Below are 24,703 nucleotides of genomic sequence, written 5' to 3' on the forward strand. Positions count from 1 at the left end.
CATTAATTTTTCTCGATTTTAAATTGTAGATTTTTGTCTGAAGGGTCGCAGTCCCATAAATGAGCTAGGGATAGTAAAGCTGGCAACCGACCATTTCTGAAATTCTTTGTCATAAGAGAGCACCATAAAGTAAACAGAATTGGATTAAACGTGACTAAGTTAACTGCTTGTTTTAATTGCAATGATTTAAAGCTATTAATTCCCTTGATATGGCCATATCAATTTTATTCAATGCTGATAAGAGAATGAAACAATCCCAAATCCATTAAGTATCGAGATATTAGCAAGTATAGTCGGGTTTCTCCAAAATGATTAAAAATATTTTATATGCTGTGATATTTTTACAAATTTTTAATTCTTTAAATGCACAAACTTGGGGTTCAACTTTTATAGGAACGACGAATCCAAATTCACTAGTGCTTTATGAGTATGTGTATAGATTTGATGCTTTTAATGTTTATAAATTAATGGAATTTTAATCATCAACAGTGAAACATTCCAACTTCCAGGCGTGCAAGGGGAAGTACTAAGAGTCGACAGAAACATAACATTTGATCTACCAATTCAAGCTATGGGATATACGTGGGGTGATGGACAAATTGAAATTCTTGATGGAGGAATGAACAGGAATTATATAATTTTTAATACTCTTAGTGGCAGAGTTGGTGGAGGAATTAACACTCGTATTACACTTTTCTACAATAGTGCAATTCAGACAAGTGTGTCGGTTTTATTAATGGCTGTATCTGTTGCTGTGTCACTTATATATCAAATATGTTAAGAATAAATAAACGAACTGTTGATTTTTGAAAGCTTTTTTCAGAGCTCAAAGTCGACTCAAGTCTTATATGAAGTCGAAATGACTTGAGCCGACTTCCAGCTCTGACTTTTTTTGGATTTTCCAAAAACCTAACTTTTTATCTAGTTATCTAATCTTAGCAAACAATTACGATTATTCATCTTCCTAAAATTTACTCTATGATTTAATATTTTTATCTTATCTAGCTACACCTGTAAATAAAGATAACAAAAAATTTTGATAGTAAAAAAATACCGGCAAGTCATCAAAATCAGTACTAAAAGAAAGCTTGAACTGTGAAAATCATACAAAAAATTCAATTAAAAATGATGAAAATCAAAATAGTTTTGGGATTTTTACTATTTGTGCAATATTTGGCATTAGCAGAACCGCAATCAAGTTCAACAACATCAAGTTCTTATGGAAAGCCTATTACTGCCGATTCTAAAATTATTTACAGGTCAAAAATTGTGATTTATTTCAATTGTATATATAATTTTATTTACAATTTTCAATTGTCCATTACAGTGAGGACTTTTCCAAAAACGGAGATCCAAATGCTATCGTAGCTATTGAAAAGACAATAACACTCAAGCATAACATCGACTCAATCAGATTAACATCATTTAATGGTGTTATAAATGTAATTGAAGGCGGTGTTAATCATAATTACTGCAAAATTGAAACACTAAGTTACTTTGCTGGTGCACCGCTTCAAACACGCATTGAAATCTATGGAAATGGAGCTATGGTAAAGAGTTTGTCGATGATATTGATGGTTGCTTTATGTGTAGTTTATTATGCTTTATAAAATGTTATTTAATAATTTATTGTAGATTTTAAGTTTTAATCAGGGCTTTAATAAAAGATAAATATTTTGTAAATGTAGAGTTGGTTTGACTTATTTTCGTACTTTCAGCATAATATCAAGTTGAGTCCTAGTGACGGCTTGGTGGCGGAATGGTTTAATACCTCGGTATCCAATTACTGCCATACCGACGTTGTTATCAAGGGTTCGAGACTCGGCAGGAGAAATTTTTCAATTGTCCTTTCTCGAATCATATGAAGTGGAAACGCGGTTCACAGACTTCCTTTGGAGGCTTCATACAGGCAATAATGCCATTCTACTGAGTGTAGAAGTCTTATACCCTTTAGTTATACTATTATAACTTTAGTTATAATTTGAAAATCAAAATTCCGTTACACAAATTTGTCAAATTTTTATAGTTCTATAAACTCACTATCAACTGCTATCTTATTAAGCGTGACCAACTTAATTAACAATAACAATCAATGATTAATCCATTTGAGTCACATTTACGCAATAATTTTATTGACTTTCCCTGCATTATCTGATGCACGTAAACATGGGTTCGATTTCAAAGATAAAAGCATGTCCAAATACTTTTTGGATTTAGAATCAATTAGAAATTTTGAGAAAGTGGAAGTGTGACAAGAAAATGAAGAAATTATTATTATTCTGTTTTGTGCTTCATCAAATTCTAAGCCTTGATGGCATTCCTATTATTTATGGAATATATAATGAACATTCTAAACTTATTTATAGGTAAGGAAAACCTTAGTTTAATTAACAATTTAAGTAAATTATTATTTCTGTTACAGTGATCGTCTGACGAAATCAGGAGCCAACTCCGAAGCCTTATACCTTGAACACTCATTTGATGTTAATGAAACTATTCATGCAATTAAATTAGATGTTTTGTCTGGTGTGTCTACAGTTTATTATGGCGGACTTGGATATAAAACAGTGAAAATCTATTCAACTGGCTTTGGAAGTATTGACACAAAAGTTAAAATTTATACAAATGGATCAATGCTCACTAAATTTTCAATTGTTATTTTGACTATGTCTGGAGGTATTTCTTACATTTTGAAGTAAAGTTATTTATCCCCAGCAGACATCGAGCATGCCTTTACGTCTAAATTGTCAAAATATATGAAGCCCCTTTGACTTATACAACTATTCAGACAGAGCTTAAAAATTCAAATTCAGAGCTTTTTATAATTCAATAAATATAACCAATTATGATCAATAAACATTTATATTAAAAAGACTTGTTGTTATACCTTAAAACGTTTCAGGAACAGATGATTAGAAGTCGAAACAAGTCTGATTCACACTCTCGAGTGACTCAATGCAGCTTAACGCATTTTTTGCCGTAAACATGGGTCAAAATCACTCGTCACGGTGCCCATATGTCCACTTCCCGTCTTACCGTTAAAACAGTGACGTAGCTGTATCTTAACTGCTCGGGATTCGATGTATGATAAATATAATTATGATCATTGTCATTAACAATCTCATAAATGTAGAAATGTGTTTGATTAAAACTCCTTCTGTATTATTGTTTATGCTGATAACAAAATTATAGCAAATTTGTAGATTTGGTAATCAAGTATCAATCATTTGTTAAAGCCAGAGCAGAAAGTATTTATTACTGGAATTATGAATTTTTTAAAAGATTTATTTGGAATTTTTCTGTTAGTAACTTTATTAACGGTCATTTCTGGTCAAACTTTTGGAAATATAAATAGCAAATCGAAGCTTCTTTCAAGGTAAACATCTTTAGTATGTCTATTATCGGATAACAATATCTTCTTTCTCTAGACGAGATTACTACACAAATGGACGATTCAACTCAACAGTATCGCAAAATTATACAATGGACACAACGCAAATCATCCACGGAATGAGATTCTCAGAAAGAAATGTTACAGGAAGTAAATTGACTTTAATCAGCGGTGGAATAAATAGAAATTTCGTAGTATTTCAAGTCAATTCAACACGTGTGGGTTATGGATTTGATGTTCGAATGGAACTTTATGCTAATCATGGCATAAAACTAAGACTGTCGATTGTTGCTGTATTTGTTTCTATGATTGTATGCTGGATATTTGAATAAATGTTGATAAACTTAATTAAAAGATTTTACACTAAGAATTGTCTCATAACTGACGTATCAACGCATGTTATCAGAATAATAGTTGTGCAGCAAAAATGTGTGATGATTATTCAAAGTGACTCACCGCATAAGATAAATAATGAGACTAAGCCAAAAACAATGAATAGCCTGCTTATTCTTTGATCATTGTTGTTGTCGTTAAATGAATACGAAATTGTTAAATCAACGTATTTCCCCCTGGATAGTTTTATAAGATTAGTTGTGTATCGTAGTTTGTATGATATTCTCAGTCAGTCGGATTTGAATATCGCTAAAGTCAGTATTAAAATATTGAAATTCGATTTAAAAATTTAATAAAAAAATGAAGTTTTGTGATATTTTAAAGCAATTCTTCATAATATCGCTTCCATTGGTGTTTGCTAGTGATCAAAATAATACACAGATATTTGGAATAATTAATAAATATTCTAAATTAATTTACAAGTAAGTTTTAAAAATTATAGATTATTAGGATTTAAGTCATACGAAATCTGAGTCTATTTGGCACAATCCATCCTTGATACCACAAAACAAAATTTTAATTATAACTATTTGAGTAAAATTTGAGACAATTTGATAAAATTAAACATTTTAAAGCTATATAACAATTGATATCTTTCAAATTTCACCATATAGTGAATCATTCACATATCCAGCAGTAAAATACGATACCGTTTCAATAACAGAGAGATTCAATACAACTGAGAGAATTCTCGGCATCAAGTTAATAGATGAGAGTGAAACAGGATTGTCAAGTCAAATTCTAGATGGCGGTCGTTATAACAAATATGTTATTTTTCAAATTAATTCAACAGCACAAGACCAAAACTTAAAGTTTAGGTTAGAGATGTATAATGCTGACAAAGATAAGCTTGAAAATGGAGGTGTAAGGAATGGATGTTGGTCGATATTTGTTATTATGATTATTGTTGGAATTAATTGTATTTTAAATTAAAATAAAAATCAAATTTATCTGAAAATATTGGATTTTATTATTTACTAGAGTACAGTTTCGTCAGGCAGGATGGGCGGAACTTAGAACCCTTGACCGGGTTCAATGTAAAAGTGATTCCATAAATCCTGATTTCAATTCTAGTTTATGATTAATTGTACATTTCGTCACGAAATTCTAGATTTGATTCATCAATTTAATTATGCAGAAGCTCGAGTAATGCTTTAGAATCAAATGACTAAATGTACAGATGATTCAAGAAAATAATCATAATCCTGATATTAAGTAGATCACAATGCTTTATACTGTTTAGTTTCGATAGTTCTGTTCGCAAATAATAAACTAAAAATGAGAGCGATTATTAAGTTTGTTCCAATTTTTGCAATCTTTGTTGCATTAGCATTTTCTCAAGAGTTTGGGATTATAACAAATAATATGATAAAAGGGTAATTTTTAATTAAAATATTTAAAATCAAAATTTAATGAATTTTCAAATTAGTGAAAACTGTAAAAAAGCCAATTCCAATGCTAACGAAACTACGCATAAGGTATGTGAATTAAAATCTCCAGAAGTAATTGCCGGATTTGAGGTAATTAATAATAATGGCACTAATAGTACGGTTGATATTAAAAGTGGAGGAATCAACAAGACAGAAGTTGATATTAGACTTACTTCTGAAATTGGTCGGGAAATTGATGCTTTTATTAAAGTATATGGATATGAGAAGAGTGGATCAACAGTCATCACCATGTCTTTAATGATGGTTATGGTATCATTGATTGGATTTGCATTTTGAGTTGTATCCTCAAAAGCATGTGTTGTTACGAAATTTATCATTTAAGTATATGAGAATGTATTAAAAATTGAAAAGTATTAAAATAAAGAATATAATTAAATAAAATTTATAGACCTTAAAACTTAATATTCCATCATAGAGCTGTGCAAGTCTTGTATAATGAGGCTTTAACTTTAAATTTTCAGAGAATATGCGAGGGGCCGTTCACTTATTACAAATTGCCTTTTCGACCCCGTTACCCGTCCCCGTTATTTGGTAAATGAACAGTCTCTGAGCTGTATTTCAATCAGTTAAATTTGTCATTTCATTTATTCATCAACTTTTGATTAAATTAATCAACTCATCAGAAAGAGCAAGTGATTTTATGAAAATTTTTAGTTCAGTTAAATCGTTGATAAACTAAGGACTTGCGTCAATCATGAAAATTATAGCAAGTCTCTTAATTTTTATTATTTTCCATTCCTGCACATTTGCTTCCAATGTTTTTATTTTGGGAGATAATCATTCAAAAAGAGTGATTTACAGGTAATTAGAAATAAAGCACATAAATAGAGTTCTTAATGTCTTCGTTTTAGAAATTACTATTACGTCCCACACACCTCACTTGAGCCATATCGGAATGCATCAAGAGAATTTGATATTAAAGTAAAAGAACCAATCTATGGAATCAAATTGAAGCAAATGGATGAAACACAAACATTTATGTTTACTTTAAATGGAACCATGAGGAGCACTCATATGAAAATAAAATTTGAATCTCTCGTTACTGGAGAGGATATTTCAGTTATGATTGACGTTTATGGAGGCTCAAAGAGCATGGCTAGTACAGCAAATATCACAACTGTATTGTATTTATTGACATTTATTGCTTGTCATATTTTAAGTTAAGAGACTTTTGTATAATTCCCGAGCGACACAGAGGAGGAATAAGGAGCTTTAGTGGAGCCTGATAAGCTCTGAAGCGGACCCTTATTCATTTGTATTGCTCAGGATTGTCTATAAAAATTAATTTAAATTTTCAACAAAAGAGCATTGAGGAAGCGTTAACACGCCCTCTCCCTTGCTTCGTCTCTAGTGAGCATTCATCCCGAACTAGTTAATTTTAAAAATAAACTACAAATTTGAAATAATTAATCGCAGTAGATTTTGTACTTCACACACAATCAAGAAACCACAAATAAATCCCACAAAAAAAATCATGTTCATATGAATTAGTCAACATTTATGAGACATGAAAAGAATTATCTCGCAGTGACTTTTTAATTCGACAATTTATTTCAGAACATCAGTTTAATTCTATATTTTAATCAGTGTAAAATGAGAAATCGACGAGGAACAAAATTGAGAAATGAGATTGTCGCAAATAATTCTCTTACTTGGAATCATTTACGTAGTTCAGGGCTTATCGCCGTTTGAGAAAAGAAGAAACCCAAATCATGACGATGGAATTGTGATATTTTTTAGGTATAGATTTAAATTTATTTACAAACATTGAGTTTCATGTTTCTTTGTTTTTTTCAGTGGAGAAATTCCAGACGAAGACTTTATGAAGGGAAACTTAACAAGTTTCTTTAAACAACTATCACAAAAGCTGAGCGAAGCTAGAGCAGCAAATGATTCAACTCATTTAGAATGTCTGGAAGATGAAGATCCAGATTATATAAAGCAATCAATAGTTTGGACCAATAAAAGTGAACCAAATCCGATTAGTGAGAAACAAAATGAAAATTATTTTACTGAATTTAGATTTGTGCTAGCTGATGATGCAATTTTGAGAGTTTTTGCTGTGCTTGTTACTGTTGCTTCTTTAATTCTTTGTTATTATATCACGTAAATTCAAATAAAATGTTTTTAAAAAATATATATCGAGTCAATGTCAATGTTCTTGCAGAAATGATCGAAGTTCTTTGCTATTTATATGGAATTTGGTCTAATATACATCCAATGACTTGAAATAAGTGCGTCAATGATAGTATGTAAACTGTCATAAATACAAATTTAACAATAATTGATCATCTTTGCCAGACATACTTTCATTGATCAAGACAATGTTTTTAAAAAGTAAATGATAAGATACCAGACCATCATTGCCTATAAAAGGCTGCACATTTGCAAAATTTGATTTAGTTTTGTTAAAGAATAAATCGCTAATTAAAGAAATGGAGCATCGTAAAGTTGTAATCTTTGCAGCCTTAATCTCAATTGGATTTATTGGAGTAGTTTGGGCTAGAAATGACTTGATTCTTGGAACGTATCGACCAGATGCTGTTTTGTTATATCAGTAAGTAAATGTGTGTCAAGGCTTATGACAAACTTTATGAAATGAACCGGAGATAATGTCATTAGTCGACTAGACATTGTGTCTAATTGTCCACTCAGGGAATTTTACTCTATTTTTGAATTTAACTCTAACTTTAAAACTTTCTATTATTCAGGAACATTTTCAACGTAACAGGCATTCCTGGACAGATTATCAGCAACAACTATGCATTCAGTAATCAGTTTAGAAACATCACCTTATTCCGTGCACTTGATTTGAACACAAATAATACAGGAGGTTATGCATATATTGTAAATGGAGGTATTGGACATAGAAATGTGACATTCAATTTGCGTTCATCTGCAGTCGGACGTGGATATACATTTAATGTTGATATTTATGGAGTTTAAATATAGTTTTGAAGAATAAAATGAAATAAATAGAACCTTCCTCCCCCAAAATTAGCATAAAGTTGATTTTCGTAAGCTTGTAAATATCAATACTCGGAAATATTTTTCAACTTATATCTACCCAACCCAAAGTCTACAAATGAGTAATACACAGAAATATTTGCGCAATTGAATTGAGATTGAAATAGCCGATAAAAGCTTAGTATCCCTACTTATACTTATCAATTTGATTTCTTTTGAACAAATATTTTTAATAGTAAATCAAATATTTTTCCCGAACTTCATATGACTACATGTAGCACTGATTGCTTATTTATTGTAACTTTAAGTATACAGTGTGTCAAATTCATGACAAATTAGTCTGACGCATTGATCGGGTTAATCAACTTATTGATAGGCTATCAACAATATGATTTTGGAACCAACTGATACCACATTTTATAAATCTGCAGTCACTTACTGTAAGTTGAAGACGTAATATCAAAAATGAGGTCGTCTAGAATAATTTTGGAATTTTTTACAATTATCTTGTGCTTTGATGCAATTTACGGACAAGAAGTAAACTTAGTATGGGGATTTGTCAACAGCGACTCTATGAGAATTGATGTGTAAATTATTTTTAAAGGATTTTAGCTCGATTTTATAGTAACTCAATATTTTACTTACAGTCCAGCACATTATACAATAAATAATACTAATGGAACCATTGCAAGCCAAAATGCAACTATGAGAGCATCAAGGCCAATTCATGGAGTTACTCTTAAAAGTATAAATAGTCCAGGAGCTTCTGGTCAAATCATTGAAGGTGGACCTGGCTTCAATTTTGTTACATTTATGCTCCAAAGTAGCTCAAGCTCTTTCTACTTTATTGCTGAAGTTTATGAGAATAATACATCGGGTATTGAAACCACTACTGCAGTTCCAACAACGCCAATGCCCGAAAAAACCCTTCAAGAATGGGGAGTAGTAAATAGTGGATCAGTGACTTTAAAGTATGACTTTTTAAGATTCTGAAAATATATTTTTAATTCTATATTTATTTTATATAGTCCCAAAACTTACCATCATGCAACGGCAAGTCCTGGACAGATTGCACAGCATACTGTATCAAATAGCGTACAGAGAATCATTCATGGAATAAGAGTGATTAGTTACAATGATACAGCTGCAAGCGCAATAATCACTGATGGAGGAATTGGTTCAAACTTTTCAACAATTATAGTTTATGGACGGTCAAATTTTGTTACTTTTTCGATTGAACTATATGAAAATGGATCAACAACGACTCCTGCACCAACTACTACTACAACTGTAAGCACAACAGTTTCCACAACAGTTGAAACAACACCAATTCCAGAAAGTAGGGTCGAGGAGTGGGGAAAGCTTGAAGATGTTGCATATCTTGAACAGTAAGCTCCTTATGATGTCATTTGAGCAATATAAAATTACAATAATTTTCAAATTTTTAGGAAGACTTTCGAAAATAACCCTCCAATCTGGTCAACGGCAAACGATAATGCTACAGTTACAGTTAATGGTGTTATTTTAGGAATAAGATTGACAAGTTTAAACTATACTACTGGTCTTTATGAACTCATTGATGGAGGTTTAGAGCAAAACTTTGTAACTTTCAACTTTAGGGGATCTCGAGCTGGAGCGCCGTATCTTTTCAAGGTCGAAATCTTTGGAAATAGTTCAGTCACAGTTAAAATGTCAATGACTTTAATTATTATGTTGACTTTAATATATAATTTAATAAAATAAACAGAAATTGAATACTTCCAAAAAATTAAAAGGCGTTTTTTAATATTTCCAAAACTACACCTCAACATCCACCTTCAACTACGCCCATGTGACTCCGTGAATCACAGATAATCAATTAGCAGAACCTACGTAAAATCACTTCACATCAATGAGTCAGATAATTGATTTACGCAATTGACTTAAGATTAGAGAGGAACCGCATTTATTTTTTTTCGAATATGTAGCCATACGGTTTTCTTATATGGTTTATAAAACCATAGAAACCTTGTTGCATAAAAAATTTAAAAAATTCTCTAAAATAGCTTCTTAAAGCTCCCAAATCGAGGTTTTCCCCTCTTTCAGACATGTTGAGTCATTATTTGCTCTTTGACGCTTATCAATTGAGCGTCAACAAAACATTTACTCGCGTAGTGCAACTTGATAAAGCATTGGATAATTGATAACCAATCGGTATTTAAGTATTTAGTTAAAGAAAAAAATCCAATTTTCAGTCAATTGTTTTCAGTTGAGGAAGTAAGATGAAGTCAAGTCAAGTTTTTGTTACATTTTTTGCAGTATTACTGTCATTTGCCTTAATTTATGGCGATGACTTAGTTGGTCATGAATTTGAAGTTTCTGAAAATGAAGAATATTTTGACCAATTTGTAGCTCAAGGTGACATAGATACTGTATGGGGATCAATCAATAATGATTCTGTGAGAGTTGGAATGTAATTATAGTTATTGTTAAAATGTGATTTATGATACTTAATGATTCTTAAAATCCATACAGTCCATTTGGATACTCAATGAATTTGACTGTAGGAACAATTGCAGCATGGAATGTTACATATTTTGCACCTAGAATAATGGACGGTATAAGACTAAGGAGCTTAGATAACACAGGAGCAGTTGGTGATATTATTGATGGAGGTATCGGGTATGACTGGGCAAAATTCATGCTAGTTGGACATTCTCATCATTTTCGCTTTCTTATTGATGCTTATGAGAACTACACATCTAGTTTGTTAACTACATCGACTGCTACGCCACCGGTTCCAGATATCATTTTTAAAGAATGGGGAGTTATAAACTATGCATCGAAACAATTTGAGTATGTATATTGAGCCTTAATATAAATTTTAAAATTTACTTGATTTCTAAATAAAATTATTAGTGCGACAAGACAATTTGTACAATGGGACAATCCTGGTGTGATATCGGAATATATACATAAAGTAAATACTTCAAAAATTATTGATGGAATAAGATTAACAAGCCGCAACAACACAGTAGCAAGTGCTGAAATTCTTGAAGGAGGAATTGGATTCGATTATTTTAAATTTAGAGTTATTGGAAATCGCGAATTTCTTGACTTTATTTTCAATACATTTGAAAATGGAACTAATCTTGAGACTAGAGAACGAGTTTATGGCACAATCACAAATAATACAAAGCTTCATGAGTAAGTTCTGATAAGCAATATCAACTAATTTCAAATAAAATAATCTTTAAATTTTCTAGAAATCGATATACTCAATTCCCAGCCACAGGAACTTATGCGACAGGAAATATGACATTTTCTACAAATGGAATAATTCTTGGAATGAGAATAACTCACTTAGGCTTTTTTGATGGAGTTTATGATATCAGCAACGGTGGATTGAATACAAGTTCAGTGACAATTGATTTTAGAGGACCATATCCGGGTGAACCTTATGACTTTAATGTTGAAATTTTTGGAAATAGCATGGCTGTCACTTTAAAAGTCTCAATAACATTAGTTGCTATGTTGATTTTATTATTTAATTTATTGAGATAAGACGTTTTTAATAAATAAAGTTCAAAATTAGATTGAAAAAATAAAAATTAGAATTATTATTTTGTTCCTAACTCACAGCAACATCATATTGATCGACATCATATAGATCGGCCGATCACTTGTTAAATCGACATTTTGACCCTTCCTCACTCCTCCATGGATAAAGTCGAAAAAGGACACTCCTCCCCGCTAAGAGCATTACCTAATAAGTGAGTGGCCCCATGCCCATGTTTTATAGGAAATGAGCAATCAATTGACGAATACATACAATTGAACAAAAGAGCATTGATAAGAGTTACTGATAATATATAGATTAGAATTTTCACGTGCTTTGATAATAACTGTGTGACAACTTTTAATAGTTAGTTTTTGGCAATTTTCGAAGCATTAAGTGGAATTAAGTTCAAAAATGAAATCAATTGTCATACTTTTTAATATTTTATTAATAATTTTGTCGTTTAACATAACTTTTGGATATAATTTAGCTGCAGATGAAGACATAGATATAACATGGGGATCAATCAACAGTGATTCAGTCAGGATTGGCAGGTTAGACATGAAAAATTAAGTTCGAAAAAAATCAAATAACCTAAAAGTGTTAGTCCAAATCTTTTTTCGAGAAACACAGCACCTGGTACTATAGCATCTTTCAATTACACATTAAAAGTATCTAGAATAATGGACGGAATAAGACTAAGAAGTCTAAATACTACTGGAGCAGTTGGTGTAATCATCAATGGTGGAATTGGCTACAATTTTGCAGTTTTAAACCTTTCTGGACAATCAAATTATATCTCTTTTGTAATTGATGCATTTGAAAACTATACATCAAGCTTAACAACATCTACAAAAGTTCCGGATACAGTTTTTAGGGAGTGGGGAACAGTAGATTATGCATCAGTAGTTCTCTAGTACGTTAATCTACAGTCACACATATCCACAATATAAAGATTAATTTTTAAATACAGTTCAAGATTCTATATAGGCTACGCTAATGTATCTGAAGTTAAACAAGAGGATCTAGTAATAACTACATCTTCAAAAATTGATGGATTAAGACTGACAAGTTATGATGGAACGATTGCGAGTGGAGAAATTATTGACGGTGGACTAGAACTCAATTATGTCACAGTCAGAGTCATTTCCAATTCATATTATTTGAACTGTTTACTTGAAGCCTTTAGAATTGGAGAATATACGACATCAGTTTCATCCACCACAAACAATATTATAACAACTGAGAAGCCAGATGAAGTAGTCATGGATAAAGGCAATACTGATGAAGAAATTAAACTTGTTGAGTATGATTCTAGTCTTTAATCCATAGAATATTTCTTAACATATCCAATTCTTCATACAGAAAGCGATTTGAAAAATATCCCAAATCAGATGAATCAGCAGAAATGAATACTACCATACAAGTTCCAGGAACAATTCTTGGTTTGAAATTGACAAGTTTAAACAGCACTAGTGGACTGTGGGAAGAAATTGGAGGAGGTGTCAACCATGATTTTGTGACATTCATCTTTAAGGGATCAGATGTCGGAAAACCTTTCGACTTCAATCTTGAAATATTTGGAAATAGTGCAATGTCATTGAATGTATCGGCATTTGCAGTCATTATGTCAATTATTTTACTAGCTTTATTGAATAAATAAATTTTGAAGATTTAGTGCATTTTGCTATCATGTCAAAGAATATAAGAACCACGTGTAGATGTTTACATGATCTCCAACACTACGTTACACAGATTTAGTCATTAGGAGTAATACTGGACGTCAATAATCATTCATTTTGCGTTACTGATTACGATAAGATAAACTTTACTTCATTGTATTAATTTTAAACCTTTATCAAACTTTGCTACTATATATTGAGCAATTCATCCTTCCTTTTCAGTTTGAGATTGTAAATTGAAGCACTAACAGTACAGTATGAACGCAGTTTATAAATTAATCGGAATTTTCCTATTATTAACATCAGTTAGTCTTAACTTTTGTACTGAATTAAAAACAGTCGAGTCATTTGACACAAATGAAGGAATTTCTATAGTGAATAATAGAATTATACAAGAGTGGGGAACAATTAATTATGAATCAAATATAATTCTGTGCGTATTTTATTAGATAATTTTGATTTTAAAAATTAAAGGTTTAGTTCCAATCAAAAAAATGCTAATCTAGAATATAACTTTATTAACAGTCCAATTAGCTATTATGAAGGCATAACGTTTCCAGATATCAAATTCGTAACGAATATCACAATAAATTCACCACGAGTCAATGATGGTATTAGATTGACGAGCATAAATGACACAGTTGAAAGTGGAGAAATAATTGAAGGAGGAATTGGCTATAACTATTTGATAATGAGAGTAGTATCAAATGCAAATTATCTTAACTGTTTGATTGAAAGATTTGAAAATAGAACAGTTACTCCATCACCAAACACTACATCCACAACATCTACTACTACACCAATTACTACATCCACCACCACCTCCACTACTACACCATCTTCAATATCTACAACAACACCAATTCCTGATTTTTATCTTCAGCAATGGGGAAATGTACATAGCGGATCAGAATTATTATCTAAGTAACTAAATCCAGTAATTTTTTTGAATAATTTTTAAAATTTATCTCATATTTACAGTAATAGACACTCCGAATATCCTTTATTCATGATAAGACCTGATAGATTAATCTTGGAAAAAACACAAAAAACCATTGATGGAATGAGACTTTATGCGTTGAATGGAACCAGCGGTGCTTTTTCATTGATTGACGGAGGCCTAGGACATGATTATGTAATATTCAGATTCATTGGAGAGTCAGTTGGCCTAGCTTATGATTTTAGACTTGAACTTTATAATAGTGCAGTTTCGAAAAGCTTATCAGGATTCTTAGTCTTGTGTCTTAGCATGTTGTACTTATTTATGAAATAAAATGAATTTTTGGAAATGCCCAAAATTGTAAATTTCACAATTCAATTTTGTAACATGTTTTTTGTCTATTAGGAAGCATAACACTGGACTGTCATGAATCATCATTTCGCGTACATGATTATGATAAGATAAACATTAATTCAATGCCTTAGTGTTAAAACCTTTATCAAATTTTACTACTGAATAAATATTTTGAACAAGTTACTCCTCGTTTTTAGTTTGAAATTGAAAATTGAAGCACTAAGTGTACAGCATGAACGCACTTTACAAATTAATAGGAATTTTACTATTTTTAATATCATTTAATGTTAATTTCTGTGCTGAATTAAATTTAGTCGATTCAGAATATAACACAAGTGAAGGCACAGGATTATTCTTCCCAACTACTACGCGGATACCAGATAGAATTATAGATGAATGGGGAACAATAAATAATTTATCAATGATAATTTTGTGCGTAATTTATTATAAAATTTGAGTCACAATAACATTTATAACTTATAATTTTATTAACAGTCCACGTTCCTATTATTCGTTTGTAACGACGCCAAATATCAAATTGGAATGGAATATCACTATACATTCACGACGATTCATTGATGGTATTAGATTGACTAGCATAGATGACACAATTGAAAGTGGAGAACTTATTGCCGGAGGAATTGGACATACTTTTTTAATAATGAGAGTAATAGCATATGCAAATTATCTTAACTGTTTGATTGAGAGATTTGAAAATGGAACATATGATCCACCGATTCCAGATCGTGTTGTTATGGATCAAGGCAATACTGATGAAGACACTAAACTCAATGAGTAAGTATCAATTCACCTTATTTTTCATATTTCATTAATCTTAAATAACTTACAGAAAAAGATTTTCATATTACCCGGAACATGATGTCATTGCAAATAGAAATGAAACCTTAGAAGCATCAGGAATTATTCATGGAATGAGGATGACAAGTATGAACTTAACATTCGGTTCATTTTCAATCATTGCAGGTGGATTCAATGAAAGATTTGTAACTATCAACTTTAATGAACAAAGACCCGGAAGACCTTATGATTTTAAGCTTGAACTCTTCGGAAATAAAGCAAAAGGCATAAAAATGTCAATAATTGTTATCTTAATATCAAGTATTATGGGTATATTAATTAAATAAACTTAAAATTAAGCTGATATAGCTTAAGCTTCATTAACAATGTTTTTGAGTTAAATCCTAGGATTATGAAATGATTAGGTAGTAAAAAATCACACTCATGTACTCGTGCTCTCAATCATATCAGTTAATGTGATAAAAATTGAAAGGTTTTTCTTATTCTTTAAGTTCCTCACAGGAAACAACAGCAAATAATCAAAATTTCACTTCTAGTGACGCATTTTGATAAGGTTTCCCATTATTTACGTCCAATTTTGACGTCAAAATCAAATGAACCTGTGATAATGATTCCAATGACCAAAACAAAAATGTCATTGTTACTGATGTATCAGTAGACTTATCTATTGATAAGTTATCATCTTAAGATTTCAATCATGGATTTAAATTCTTTTATTTGTATTTATACCAACAGCATTTCTCAGTTTAGTACAGTATTTGAGCTCAAGTTGTTGAAAGTGAAAATGAGATTTAATTTTGTAATTTCTATTGCTGCTCTATTCGTAGCAATCAATTTCAATGAAGCAAGTGAAATAATTGAAAAATTTGAGGATGATCAACAAGAGACACCAAGCTTAATCAGATCGATAAATTTGAAAACTACAGATGGTACCATTGATATGATTTACCCTACAGATGCAGTTGTAAAAATAAATGAAGAATTACCAGATCATATAGTATCTGAACAATTGGACCTTGACAAAATATGGGGAAATGTCACTCACACAGATCTTAAGTTTATGTAAGTAGTTAGATTCATCGAAAATTTCAAGCCTTTATTTATAAATTGCAGACATGCAGCCTTGTACGAATTATAAGGCATAGCCAAAAACTGGTGGCATGTACATCAAAAACTAAGAAAATGCAGGCTTGCGCTTCTTGACCGAGCCAGATATTCATAATTTTTTTTTAAAAAAATATTTTTTTTTAATAGACAAGAAATAGAATATATCAGATTACCAGATCGAATAGCTGCACTGAACTTTACTATAACGTTTCACCCGACCATAATTCATGGAATTCACTTGAGAAGTTTGAACAATACAGGAGCAATTGGCGATATTATTAGTGGAGGAGTTGGCTACAATTTTGCTGAATTTCGACTTGTTGGCCGCACAAACCACATGATTTTTTTAATTTTATATTATACTGATCCAACTGCTGAAACACTTCCACCACTCACTACATCTACCACCACCACCACCACCATCACCACCACTACACCATCTACTACATCTACAACACCCATTCCTGATTATTATGTTCTGCATTGGGGAAATATTCATAGCGGATCAGAATTATTATCTAAGTAGCTATAACTATTTCCATTAATTTTTTTGAAATTTTTTCAAATTTATCTCAATTTTTACAGTAATAGACACTACGAATATCCAACATCCATGACAATGCCTGATAGAAGAATAACGGAATATACACAAAAAACCATTAACGGAATGAGACTTTATGCGCTGAATGGAACCAGAGGTAGTTTTGCATTGATTGAAGGAGGTCTAGGATATAACTTTGTAAAATTCAGATTTGTTGGAGAGTCAATTGGCTTAGCGTTTGATTTTAGACTTGAACTTTACAATAGCGCAGTTTCAAAAAGCTTATCAGGATTCTTAGTCTTGTGTCTTAGCTTTTTGTACTTATTCATGAAATAAAATGAATTTTATAATTTTTGGAAATGCCCAAATGTGCAAATTTACTTTCTTCATCAATCAAATCAGCTATAATTATTTTCAGGAAATTGACATCTTATCTAGAAGTTTTGCTAATTAAGATATGTAGTTGACTCTTTTGCTGCTTGAACAGAGTCATAATTACTAGTCTATTCAGCAGTGTCAAAGTGTTCAAACCAACTAAATGGAAGCAAATAAATTAATTTCCATACTTTCAGTGAGCTTAGTCATACTTTTCAGGTAAATTACTGTATGCTGGATCTATTCTAGAAATTTGAGCAATTTTAGATCTAAATCTTTGTGTATGGACGTAGTTTATATTATAAGAATTTTTAAATTTCAGTCATGAGCTCGTAAATGGCCAAGATCCATTAGTTCCATCAACCATACCAGTAGAATGGGGAAATCTCAATACAACTAGACTTCTTGCACAGTAAGACTACTTTTACTAATCATCCAAAATAATTAAAAAATGAAAATTTTCAGACAACGATTTTACAACTATCCAGCTCCAGGATTTTTTGCAATTGGTAATGGATCAATGTCAATTTCAAATGTCATTCTTGGAATGAAATTGATTAGATTGAATGGAACTGATGGACTACATACACTTAATGGTGGAGGAGTGAATCATGATTTTGTGAATTTTGATTTCATGGGTGTTGGATTTGGACGAGGTTACGACTTTAATGTTGAACTTTATGGAGGTGCTGCTATCAAAGGATTATCTGGAATTATTCTTGGATTATCATTTTTATTGTGCTGTATTTTTTATTATTGAATTAAAATAAATAACGCGAAAGTTTAAATTTAATCATTTTTTTTGAACTTTATCTTATCTTTAATTTTATATCTTATTTATATACCGAAATCAATGTTCAGTCTATTTTGCGATATCAAAGAGTGTTGATCAGCACGATGGAAGTAAATCAATTTTTTAAAGTTATTTTTATAAGCTTAGTCATTCTTTCAATGTAAGTATCAATTCTTAATTATCATTAAATATTCCAAATTATACTTTTTACAGTCTAGGAATTGGTACAGGATTCGAAGACATTCAACCGGCTAGTGCTCCAGTTGTATGGGGAAATGTGAATCAAACAAGACGCATAGCACAGTAAGGAAATAATTTTTGGCAATAAATTTCTAAAATCTAAAATCAAATTGAATTTCAGGCAAAGATTCCACAATTATCCTCCACCAGGAGGTTCTGCAAGTGGCACTGGATCAATGTCAACTTCCCACATAATACGTGGCATGAGATTAACCAGACTAAATAATACTGATGGATCATGGGCACTTACAAGTGGTGGATTGGATCATACTTTTGTGAGATTTGATTTTAGAGGTATTGCACCTGGAAGAGGTTATGATTTTAATCTTGAACTTTTTGGAACGGGTGCAACTAAAAGTATTTCAATCGTATTAGTCGCTCTGTCAAGTGTGATAATGTTTATAAAATCTTTTGTTTGTTGAGAATTGAAATGTTGAACGAAAATTAATTAAATAAATAAAGATATAAGTCCAGAACTAGGAAAATAGAGTTGACTTTTTCATTCAAATTCCTAGTCGAATTCAAACTCTAAAAATAGATTCAGCCTAATTATTTGATTTCTAAATATAGCTATGACAAACAATAAATTAATTCCGAATTCTTTGTGCATATATCATCAAATACCTTATCAACTCCTAAGCTCATTAACTGAATTCCTTTAAGTGCTTATTGCGCAAATTGCAGCACGTGATATGGTTTATTTTTATACATTTACTGCCTTTATTCAGTATTACTCACTCCAATTGAGTTATTATTAAGAAAATTGCCATTTCATTGCATACGAACAATTGAAGGAAATCTCCGCTTACGTAGTTTTAAAAGCTTATCTAATCAGCATAGTATCAGATACTTCAAAAAGTTTATTGTTGTATTTTGAGGCGCGCATGTCAAATTAAGTATGCAATTGTATGGTCAATAGAATCTTGGACGATATTAAATTGATGAATATTAAAATCCTACAGTAAGCTTTCTAAGTAATTTAGTACTGTTTAGTTCCAGGTAATGACCTAATAATGAGCCAAAAGGAGTATAACATTACGTGCTAGGATACACACTTAAGCATCTTATCTTAAACAACTTAATAATTCTTTTGATAACAAGCACTCCAGCAACAAGTACCTATTAAGTAACTTCAAAACCAAAACCTAATCGAACAAACAATCTGACCATTATCTGTGTCAATTCACGATATTTTCAAATGTTGATACTTAGTCTTGTAATATATAATCCGCAAAATTTTAAACAGTTTCAGTTAACTCTTGAGCTTCTATCCGGAGATATACAAAACTTAAAAATGGCAACAAATAAAATTTTTGTTATAATTGTATTAAGTTTGTTAGCAGCTCCATTAATTTCTACATTCAAGTTAGATTCTAATGTCAATATTAAAGCACAAGAAAATGTTTTATTTAAAGAATTTGGAATAATAAATGAAGAGTCTGACTTATTGCGAGAGTAAGTATCGATCAATAAATTTCATTGATGGGACTTTACATTTTAAGCTTTTATTCACAGCGACGAATTCGCAGAAGATGGTTGGGATGGAGATATTGTCACTTCTTTTGCTTCTCGTGGTTTTCTATCTGTATTAACTGGAATTAGAGTCTATCAAGTGAACAACACTAGAGGAAACATAATAATACATGCCGGAGGAATCAACTTCCAACAGGTTCAGTTTCAATTCTTTGGAGGCGGAATTGGAGAAGGCTATGCATTCTTTGTGGAATATTATACGACTCCAGGAGCAACATTAGGACCTACAGAAAGCACGACTGAGGTTATTACAACTTCAGAGACATCCACCCTACCTTCCACATCTCAGCCAGTCACATCAGAAACAGTTATAGGAATTATAACTGAATCTTCAGTCTTGACTTATAGCGCTGAAATGACTGAAGTAGCAGAGCCAGGACAAACCTTTAACACATTCAATGAAATCACACTTTATGGTACTATCATTCATGGAATTAGGATTTCCGGTTTAGGATCTAATACTGGATTATTTGCGATTTATGATGGTGGACTCAATCATGATTACGTGATAATCAGATTTTACAATTTTGTTCCTGGTCAAGGCTTTTCATTTTTCATTGAAATCTATCAAAATGGAGAGGAAACTACACTAGAACCTATTGACACCACAACTAATGAAATTAATACCACAACTGATGAAATTGAAACCACAACTGAAAGTCAAACTGAAGCTCCCACTACTACAGAAGTTCCAACACCAACCACAACCGAACTTCCAGAAAAGAGAATCAAGGAATGGGGAGTTATTAATGATGATTCAGTTCTTCTTGAAGAGTAAGATTTTGAATTTTGTACTTACCTAATTATTTGCTGATTGACATTATTTTTACAGACGAAGATTCCATAATTATTTATCAACTGGATTGCCTGCAACAGGAAATGGAACATTAGAAATATCAAAATTAATCTTAGGAATGAGACTTACCAGTTTAAATTACACTGATGGATTCGCAAATCTAACCAGCGGAGGTGTTAACTACACTTTTGTCAATTTTGATTTTAAAGGAACTGATGTAGCTAAAGCTTATGACTTCAATCTTGAACTTTTTGGAAATAGTGCTGTTACCAAAAGCTTGTCTGTGGTTTTAGTATTAATTTTTAATGTTGTGATTTACTTTTTCAAATAAATTTGCTAAGATTGCTTAGATTGATTGAAAAATATTTTTTTGTAAAGTCACGATAGGCTTTCATTGTTATTATCTTCAAAGCAAGCTACACGTGCCACTTACAACTTATCGTTCTTTCAAGGAGATAAGATGTTCTAAATTGTAGTACACTTGAGAAAAACTCCAAAAATACGTAATAAATTCAGTTTAAGTTTATTATTAATACTTTAACTCCTACTATGTGTTGGATGTGTCTTTAAATACAATTTTATAAATGTCTGAAATACATTTTGCATGCAAAAATACATGATTGAATTAAAAAAATATATATCATTAAAAATTTGTTAAAGTCTCATCATTAATTTCAATTTTGAGTCAATTAATTTGTATCTTCCTACATTTTTGTCTTTTCGATGTTCTCATCTTTCTTAATTTCATTCGCATAAGTTACTTCTGTTTCTTTTGAATCTTCAGTCAATTTACTCTCATCTGACTTTAAGTCCATTGACGACTTTGATGCCTCTTCAGCTGCTCTTATTTCAGCGATTGTTGGAATTTCATCATAAATATGTTCTAGGCTCTGCTTTCTAGACACATTCTTTCTTGGGAATGTATTATAAATTGATTTCTGAGATATTGCATATGTTGCCAGATCTACTGGTGTTATTGGGACTGTCTGCGCAACCAGATCCATCATAGATGTTTGTTTTCTTGGAATGTCATAAGCATCTGGAAGACTTTTAGTTCTTCTGCGATTAAACTCATCAACTTCATCGATCGATTCATCGAATGTAACTGATCTCTGCTTTTTTAATGAAGAACGATTGGGTGTTCCTGGAAATTGAAGAAGATGAGGATGTAGAATGAAACTTTTATATATTTTTTAAGTTTACATACGTGGCAATGGATCATGAATAATTTTTGCAGGTGGTAATTTTGTCTTCTTTGACTCAAATCGAGGATCAATCACTTCAATATCTCGATCATATTGTTGCTGTTTCCTTAAAATGTAAACCATCAGCATAAGAAAAATACACATTCCAAAAATAACACATCCAACAGTCACCATAGCGAGATTTTCATCATGATTATTAGCAAAATAGTGATGCTCCATGACATATTGTGGATGCTTTAAAGGTTCAATTTCATTTCCGGTAACATCAACAAATACATACGATTCATCTTCCTCTGGGGTGTCATAATCTTCCTTTGCCTTATTTATTTCCATTTCCAAGAGTTTATTGACACTTTGCTGAGTGTCAGATTCATTCAGTCCCATTTGCATATAGTGATTAAAGTCTTTTCCGTATTCTCCGGAATAATTCATGTACGGATTCTTTTCTGTCGTCATTAAAGTGACATTTTTTGATGCGGCATTTGTTGTTGCCGAGTCTACGCTATCAGATGCATTTGATTGTTTTGTACTTGAATCCAAATTATCTTCATCTTTTAAGACCCACTCTTCAAATTTTTTAGAATTCCTTGTAGAACTTTTTGGCTCAAGTGTAGTTGTTTCATTTTCATTTGATTTGCAAATTTTCTTCCCATCACTTTCAAATTCTTCATAACCAGGACAACAGAATTTTATAACGCGCGATCTTGTCACGTTCTTGAAATAAAAGTACATATTGAATAGATTAAAATAATTTAAATGTGATTGTGAATGAGAGGCATGAGAATATTGTGAGGTACTTGAGCTGAGAGAAATATTATCGGAATCTTGTTATGATTACCTAATTTACTGGCTTTTGAGTTTTAGGTATGAGGTAGGAATAAGCGTGAGGGAGAACTTGACCCTATCTGATTACAAACGGAACTAATCCGACTAACTTAAAGCAACTTGATTCTCATTTAGTTAAAGCCCAATTAAAATCACATTTTGCACTATAAAATTCATTGAATTAAAGTAAAACGCATTTGCACAATGCAGCATTGACAGGTTATAGTTGCATTGTATAAGTACGCCTTTACTTTAACAGTACAAACTTCAATGTCTTTACCTCGACACGAACGACTTCCTTAGTTTCTGACTGCATCTCAGAGCAGCGAATTTTCTCAATGCACCAGAAATTTACTCTCACTTGCATTGGTTCTGTTGTTGTTGCATTGACGGGTTCGGTATAGCTTTAAGAAGATGATTCAATTAAGTTCCATGTCAATTCATTAAAAATTATCTTACTTTTCCTGCTTGTGACAAACATGATCACCAGTCAATTCAATTGTGCATGTCACATATGTCCATAGCAGCATGAGTAATATAAATGCAATTATGTTGACTGAATACATTGTTCAGTTTATCAGTTCTAATGATGCTTTTTATTGTGGTAAATTGATGTGATTTCTCATATCACGAGACGTACGCTCACGACTTTCTATTTTCAATAACAATGGATCTAAAATTAGATCACGCACTGCTTAGTATTTTCGATAGATAAACGTGTTACTTCAACGAATTTCAAATCTCAACTGCCTTTTTCTCGTTATGATTTCAAGTTGCAATATGGAAACAACAGTCAGGATGTCCTTAGAACATACATATTCTCCATATGGTTGTGCGTAGCGCAATACACAGAGCATTTTTATACAGTCAATTGAATTAATTCACATTTAAGTGCATTAAATTATTTTTGAGAGATCTGAAACGGCGGGCGACAAAGTAAAACTATAAAACGGTATTTGTTTATGTGGATGAATAAATTGGAAGAAGTTTGGTCAATTGAATGGGTTGAAAACGCTTTTTGGCTTCGAATCTTAGAGTTATATTGACTCTTGTACTTCTCATTTGCTAAAGAAGTTTGTTAATTGTATTAATCAGCTGTAATTACTAATTAAACTTACCAATTTCAGTTTTCTGCAAATTGCTTACAAGAAAGGGTATCCAACTAAACAATCGGAGCTGAAAATACGAATTGGACAAAAATTTCAAAATGAAAATGTCTGTTAAATTTTAATCTGATTAAGTCATTATATATTTTGACGACTAGTAAGCCTCCAAACAGTTAATTGATCCAGTCATCATAAAAATCAATACTTTAAATTCATTTTAATCTATCCAAAATGAACACACATGCATATTTTATTCAGCATTAATGCATTTTTATATCAAAAAATAATTACACGTTGTTGATGTTGAGACGAAAACAAAATTCAAGGATTATTACGCGCTCTAACGTAAGCGGAATGGAGAGAGAGCACGAAAATAATTTTTCAATTGAGAAAACCAGACGCTTACTGTTGATTATGATGACTAAATTTCTTCGTTGCATTGAATTGGCGTGTGTTTGTGTGAAATGTGATTGTAGATTTTGTGTGGCATGCTGAATTTGATTTCATTGATGGCTTGTTGTTTTAGTGAAAGTTGAATTGAAGGTGTGTCATGTGATTGTGTATGGATAATGTGGGTGTAATTGTTATGTAAATTAATTTAATTAATAATAGTGAGCTTTGAAATTTATTTGAAACTTTTACAATCA

General features: G+C 31.4%; 11 protein-coding genes and 5 long non-coding RNA genes across 16 annotated transcripts; 14 read left to right on the forward strand and 2 right to left on the reverse strand.

Moving 5' to 3' along the window:
- Positions 1-279: 279 nt before the first annotated feature.
- Positions 280-812, forward strand: LOC139089339 (uncharacterized). The gene is made up of 2 exons (XR_011544289.1): positions 280-427; positions 490-812. It is a non-coding gene; the product is annotated as an uncharacterized lncRNA (long non-coding RNA).
- Positions 813-1,066: 254 nt separating this feature from the next.
- On the forward strand, positions 1,067-1,683 carry LOC139089440 (uncharacterized). Its single transcript, XM_070638986.1, has 2 exons — positions 1,067-1,259; positions 1,328-1,683. Exons 1-2 carry the CDS (start codon positions 1,126-1,128, stop codon positions 1,608-1,610), a joined length of 417 nt encoding a protein of 138 aa, XP_070495087.1. The 5' UTR covers positions 1,067-1,125; the 3' UTR covers positions 1,611-1,683.
- On the reverse strand, positions 1,274-1,851 carry LOC139089442 (uncharacterized). Its single transcript, XR_011544300.1, has 2 exons — positions 1,713-1,851; positions 1,274-1,655 (listed from the first exon to the last, which is right to left on the reverse strand). It is a non-coding gene; the product is annotated as an uncharacterized lncRNA (long non-coding RNA).
- Positions 1,852-3,219: 1,368 nt separating this feature from the next.
- Positions 3,220-4,742, forward strand: LOC139089487 (uncharacterized). The gene is made up of 3 exons (XR_011544302.1): positions 3,220-3,376; positions 3,429-4,206; positions 4,399-4,742. It is a non-coding gene; the product is annotated as an uncharacterized lncRNA (long non-coding RNA).
- Positions 4,743-5,883: 1,141 nt separating this feature from the next.
- On the forward strand, positions 5,884-7,372 carry LOC139089488 (uncharacterized). The gene is made up of 3 exons (XR_011544303.1): positions 5,884-6,036; positions 6,087-6,975; positions 7,033-7,372. It is a non-coding gene; the product is annotated as an uncharacterized lncRNA (long non-coding RNA).
- Positions 7,373-7,640: 268 nt separating this feature from the next.
- On the forward strand, positions 7,641-8,232 carry LOC139089348 (probable salivary secreted peptide). Its single transcript, XM_070638863.1, has 2 exons — positions 7,641-7,792; positions 7,947-8,232. Exons 1-2 carry the CDS (start codon positions 7,671-7,673, stop codon positions 8,179-8,181), a joined length of 357 nt encoding a protein of 118 aa, XP_070494964.1. The 5' UTR covers positions 7,641-7,670; the 3' UTR covers positions 8,182-8,232.
- A 380-nt stretch (positions 8,233-8,612) lies between these two features.
- On the forward strand, positions 8,613-9,976 carry LOC139089347 (uncharacterized). Its single transcript, XM_070638861.1, has 4 exons — positions 8,613-8,789; positions 8,850-9,173; positions 9,231-9,590; positions 9,651-9,976. Exons 1-4 carry the CDS (start codon positions 8,668-8,670, stop codon positions 9,943-9,945), a joined length of 1,101 nt encoding a protein of 366 aa, XP_070494962.1. The 5' UTR covers positions 8,613-8,667; the 3' UTR covers positions 9,946-9,976.
- A 469-nt stretch (positions 9,977-10,445) lies between these two features.
- On the forward strand, positions 10,446-11,777 carry LOC139089431 (uncharacterized). Its single transcript, XM_070638974.1, has 4 exons — positions 10,446-10,654; positions 10,717-11,037; positions 11,101-11,388; positions 11,448-11,777. Exons 1-4 carry the CDS (start codon positions 10,464-10,466, stop codon positions 11,743-11,745), a joined length of 1,098 nt encoding a protein of 365 aa, XP_070495075.1. The 5' UTR covers positions 10,446-10,463; the 3' UTR covers positions 11,746-11,777.
- Positions 11,778-12,126: 349 nt separating this feature from the next.
- On the forward strand, positions 12,127-13,403 carry LOC139089538 (uncharacterized). The gene is made up of 4 exons (XM_070639092.1): positions 12,127-12,294; positions 12,348-12,656; positions 12,714-13,046; positions 13,106-13,403. Exons 1-4 carry the CDS (start codon positions 12,155-12,157, stop codon positions 13,401-13,403), a joined length of 1,080 nt encoding a protein of 359 aa, XP_070495193.1. The 5' UTR covers positions 12,127-12,154.
- A 298-nt stretch (positions 13,404-13,701) lies between these two features.
- On the forward strand, positions 13,702-14,619 carry LOC139089559 (uncharacterized). Its single transcript, XR_011544307.1, has 3 exons — positions 13,702-13,855; positions 13,948-14,346; positions 14,404-14,619. It is a non-coding gene; the product is annotated as an uncharacterized lncRNA (long non-coding RNA).
- A 308-nt stretch (positions 14,620-14,927) lies between these two features.
- LOC139089539 (uncharacterized) lies at positions 14,928-15,861 on the forward strand. The gene is made up of 3 exons (XM_070639093.1): positions 14,928-15,148; positions 15,212-15,511; positions 15,567-15,861. Exons 1-3 carry the CDS (start codon positions 14,949-14,951, stop codon positions 15,859-15,861), a joined length of 795 nt encoding a protein of 264 aa, XP_070495194.1. The 5' UTR covers positions 14,928-14,948.
- Positions 15,862-16,286: 425 nt separating this feature from the next.
- LOC139089404 (uncharacterized) lies at positions 16,287-17,543 on the forward strand. Its single transcript, XM_070638943.1, has 3 exons — positions 16,287-16,597; positions 16,790-17,164; positions 17,228-17,543. Exons 1-3 carry the CDS (start codon positions 16,320-16,322, stop codon positions 17,517-17,519), a joined length of 945 nt encoding a protein of 314 aa, XP_070495044.1. The 5' UTR covers positions 16,287-16,319; the 3' UTR covers positions 17,520-17,543.
- Positions 17,544-17,666: 123 nt separating this feature from the next.
- Positions 17,667-18,351, forward strand: LOC139089457 (uncharacterized). The gene is made up of 3 exons (XM_070639008.1): positions 17,667-17,777; positions 17,881-17,970; positions 18,024-18,351. The coding sequence occupies exons 1-3, from the start codon at positions 17,722-17,724 to the stop codon at positions 18,316-18,318; spliced, it is 441 nt and encodes a 146-aa protein (XP_070495109.1). The 5' UTR covers positions 17,667-17,721; the 3' UTR covers positions 18,319-18,351.
- An 82-nt stretch (positions 18,352-18,433) lies between these two features.
- LOC139089446 (uncharacterized) lies at positions 18,434-19,076 on the forward strand. The gene is made up of 3 exons (XM_070638993.1): positions 18,434-18,511; positions 18,565-18,654; positions 18,713-19,076. The coding sequence occupies exons 1-3, from the start codon at positions 18,456-18,458 to the stop codon at positions 19,011-19,013; spliced, it is 447 nt and encodes a 148-aa protein (XP_070495094.1). The 5' UTR covers positions 18,434-18,455; the 3' UTR covers positions 19,014-19,076.
- An 809-nt stretch (positions 19,077-19,885) lies between these two features.
- Positions 19,886-21,251, forward strand: LOC139089540 (uncharacterized). The gene is made up of 3 exons (XM_070639094.1): positions 19,886-20,046; positions 20,107-20,898; positions 20,957-21,251. Exons 1-3 carry the CDS (start codon positions 19,886-19,888, stop codon positions 21,249-21,251), a joined length of 1,248 nt encoding a protein of 415 aa, XP_070495195.1.
- Positions 21,252-21,522: 271 nt separating this feature from the next.
- LOC139089480 (uncharacterized) lies at positions 21,523-23,662 on the reverse strand. Its single transcript, XM_070639034.1, has 4 exons — positions 23,410-23,662; positions 23,231-23,354; positions 22,128-22,839; positions 21,523-22,064 (listed from the first exon to the last, which is right to left on the reverse strand). Exons 1-4 carry the CDS (start codon positions 23,514-23,516, stop codon positions 21,625-21,627), a joined length of 1,383 nt encoding a protein of 460 aa, XP_070495135.1. The 5' UTR covers positions 23,517-23,662; the 3' UTR covers positions 21,523-21,624.
- Between the last annotated feature and the right edge of the window lie 1,041 nt (positions 23,663-24,703).

The sequence above is a fragment of the Chironomus tepperi genome, unplaced genomic scaffold, assembly GCF_022539635.2.
Source record: "Chironomus tepperi strain 1889 unplaced genomic scaffold, CSIRO-AGI_Ctep_v1 contig_177, whole genome shotgun sequence".
Lineage (NCBI taxonomy): Eukaryota > Metazoa > Arthropoda > Insecta > Diptera > Chironomidae > Chironomus > Chironomus tepperi.

Bases quoted from the DNA above. Each gene is read 5' to 3' on its own strand.
- LOC139089440 (XM_070638986.1), top strand. From the start codon at position 1,126: ATGATGAAAATCAAAATAGTTTTGGGATTTTTACTATTTGTGCAATAT. The intron at 1,260-1,327 runs GTCAAAAATTGT...TGTCCATTACAG, and splicing joins GATTCTAAAATTATTTACAG to TGAGGACTTTTCCAAAAACG.
- LOC139089348 (XM_070638863.1), top strand. From the start codon at position 7,671: ATGGAGCATCGTAAAGTTGTAATCTTTGCAGCCTTAATCTCAATTGGA. The intron at 7,793-7,946 runs GTAAGTAAATGT...TCTATTATTCAG, and splicing joins GATGCTGTTTTGTTATATCA to GAACATTTTCAACGTAACAG.
- LOC139089347 (XM_070638861.1), top strand. From the start codon at position 8,668: ATGAGGTCGTCTAGAATAATTTTGGAATTTTTTACAATTATCTTGTGC. The intron at 8,790-8,849 runs GTAAATTATTTT...TTTTACTTACAG, and splicing joins GACTCTATGAGAATTGATGT to TCCAGCACATTATACAATAA. The intron at 9,174-9,230 runs GTATGACTTTTT...TATTTTATATAG, and splicing joins AGTGGATCAGTGACTTTAAA to TCCCAAAACTTACCATCATG.
- LOC139089431 (XM_070638974.1), top strand. From the start codon at position 10,464: ATGAAGTCAAGTCAAGTTTTTGTTACATTTTTTGCAGTATTACTGTCA. The intron at 11,038-11,100 runs GTATGTATATTG...TAAAATTATTAG, and splicing joins TATGCATCGAAACAATTTGA to TGCGACAAGACAATTTGTAC. The intron at 11,389-11,447 runs GTAAGTTCTGAT...TAAATTTTCTAG, and splicing joins AATAATACAAAGCTTCATGA to AAATCGATATACTCAATTCC.
- LOC139089538 (XM_070639092.1), top strand. From the start codon at position 12,155: ATGAAATCAATTGTCATACTTTTTAATATTTTATTAATAATTTTGTCG. The intron at 12,295-12,347 runs GTTAGACATGAA...TAAAAGTGTTAG, and splicing joins GATTCAGTCAGGATTGGCAG to TCCAAATCTTTTTTCGAGAA. The intron at 12,657-12,713 runs GTACGTTAATCT...TTTTAAATACAG, and splicing joins TATGCATCAGTAGTTCTCTA to TTCAAGATTCTATATAGGCT.
- LOC139089539 (XM_070639093.1), top strand. From the start codon at position 14,949: ATGAACGCACTTTACAAATTAATAGGAATTTTACTATTTTTAATATCA. The intron at 15,149-15,211 runs GTGCGTAATTTA...TTTTATTAACAG, and splicing joins AATTTATCAATGATAATTTT to TCCACGTTCCTATTATTCGT. The intron at 15,512-15,566 runs GTAAGTATCAAT...AATAACTTACAG, and splicing joins GAAGACACTAAACTCAATGA to AAAAAGATTTTCATATTACC.
- LOC139089404 (XM_070638943.1), top strand. From the start codon at position 16,320: ATGAGATTTAATTTTGTAATTTCTATTGCTGCTCTATTCGTAGCAATC. The intron at 16,598-16,789 runs GTAAGTAGTTAG...TTTTTTTAATAG, and splicing joins CACACAGATCTTAAGTTTAT to ACAAGAAATAGAATATATCA. The intron at 17,165-17,227 runs GTAGCTATAACT...CAATTTTTACAG, and splicing joins GGATCAGAATTATTATCTAA to TAATAGACACTACGAATATC.
- LOC139089457 (XM_070639008.1), top strand. From the start codon at position 17,722: ATGGAAGCAAATAAATTAATTTCCATACTTTCAGTGAGCTTAGTCATA. The intron at 17,778-17,880 runs GTAAATTACTGT...TTTAAATTTCAG, and splicing joins AGCTTAGTCATACTTTTCAG to TCATGAGCTCGTAAATGGCC. The intron at 17,971-18,023 runs GTAAGACTACTT...GAAAATTTTCAG, and splicing joins ACAACTAGACTTCTTGCACA to ACAACGATTTTACAACTATC.
- LOC139089446 (XM_070638993.1), top strand. From the start codon at position 18,456: ATGGAAGTAAATCAATTTTTTAAAGTTATTTTTATAAGCTTAGTCATT. The intron at 18,512-18,564 runs GTAAGTATCAAT...TACTTTTTACAG, and splicing joins AGCTTAGTCATTCTTTCAAT to TCTAGGAATTGGTACAGGAT. The intron at 18,655-18,712 runs GTAAGGAAATAA...ATTGAATTTCAG, and splicing joins CAAACAAGACGCATAGCACA to GCAAAGATTCCACAATTATC.
- LOC139089540 (XM_070639094.1), top strand. From the start codon at position 19,886: ATGGCAACAAATAAAATTTTTGTTATAATTGTATTAAGTTTGTTAGCA. The intron at 20,047-20,106 runs GTAAGTATCGAT...TTTTATTCACAG, and splicing joins GAGTCTGACTTATTGCGAGA to CGACGAATTCGCAGAAGATG. The intron at 20,899-20,956 runs GTAAGATTTTGA...TTATTTTTACAG, and splicing joins GATTCAGTTCTTCTTGAAGA to ACGAAGATTCCATAATTATT.
- LOC139089480 (XM_070639034.1), bottom strand. From the start codon at position 23,516: ATGTATTCAGTCAACATAATTGCATTTATATTACTCATGCTGCTATGG. The intron at 23,355-23,409 runs GTAAGATAATTT...ATCTTCTTAAAG, and splicing joins GTTTGTCACAAGCAGGAAAA to CTATACCGAACCCGTCAATG. The intron at 22,065-22,127 runs GTATGTAAACTT...TTCAATTTCCAG, and splicing joins TATTCATGATCCATTGCCAC to GAACACCCAATCGTTCTTCA.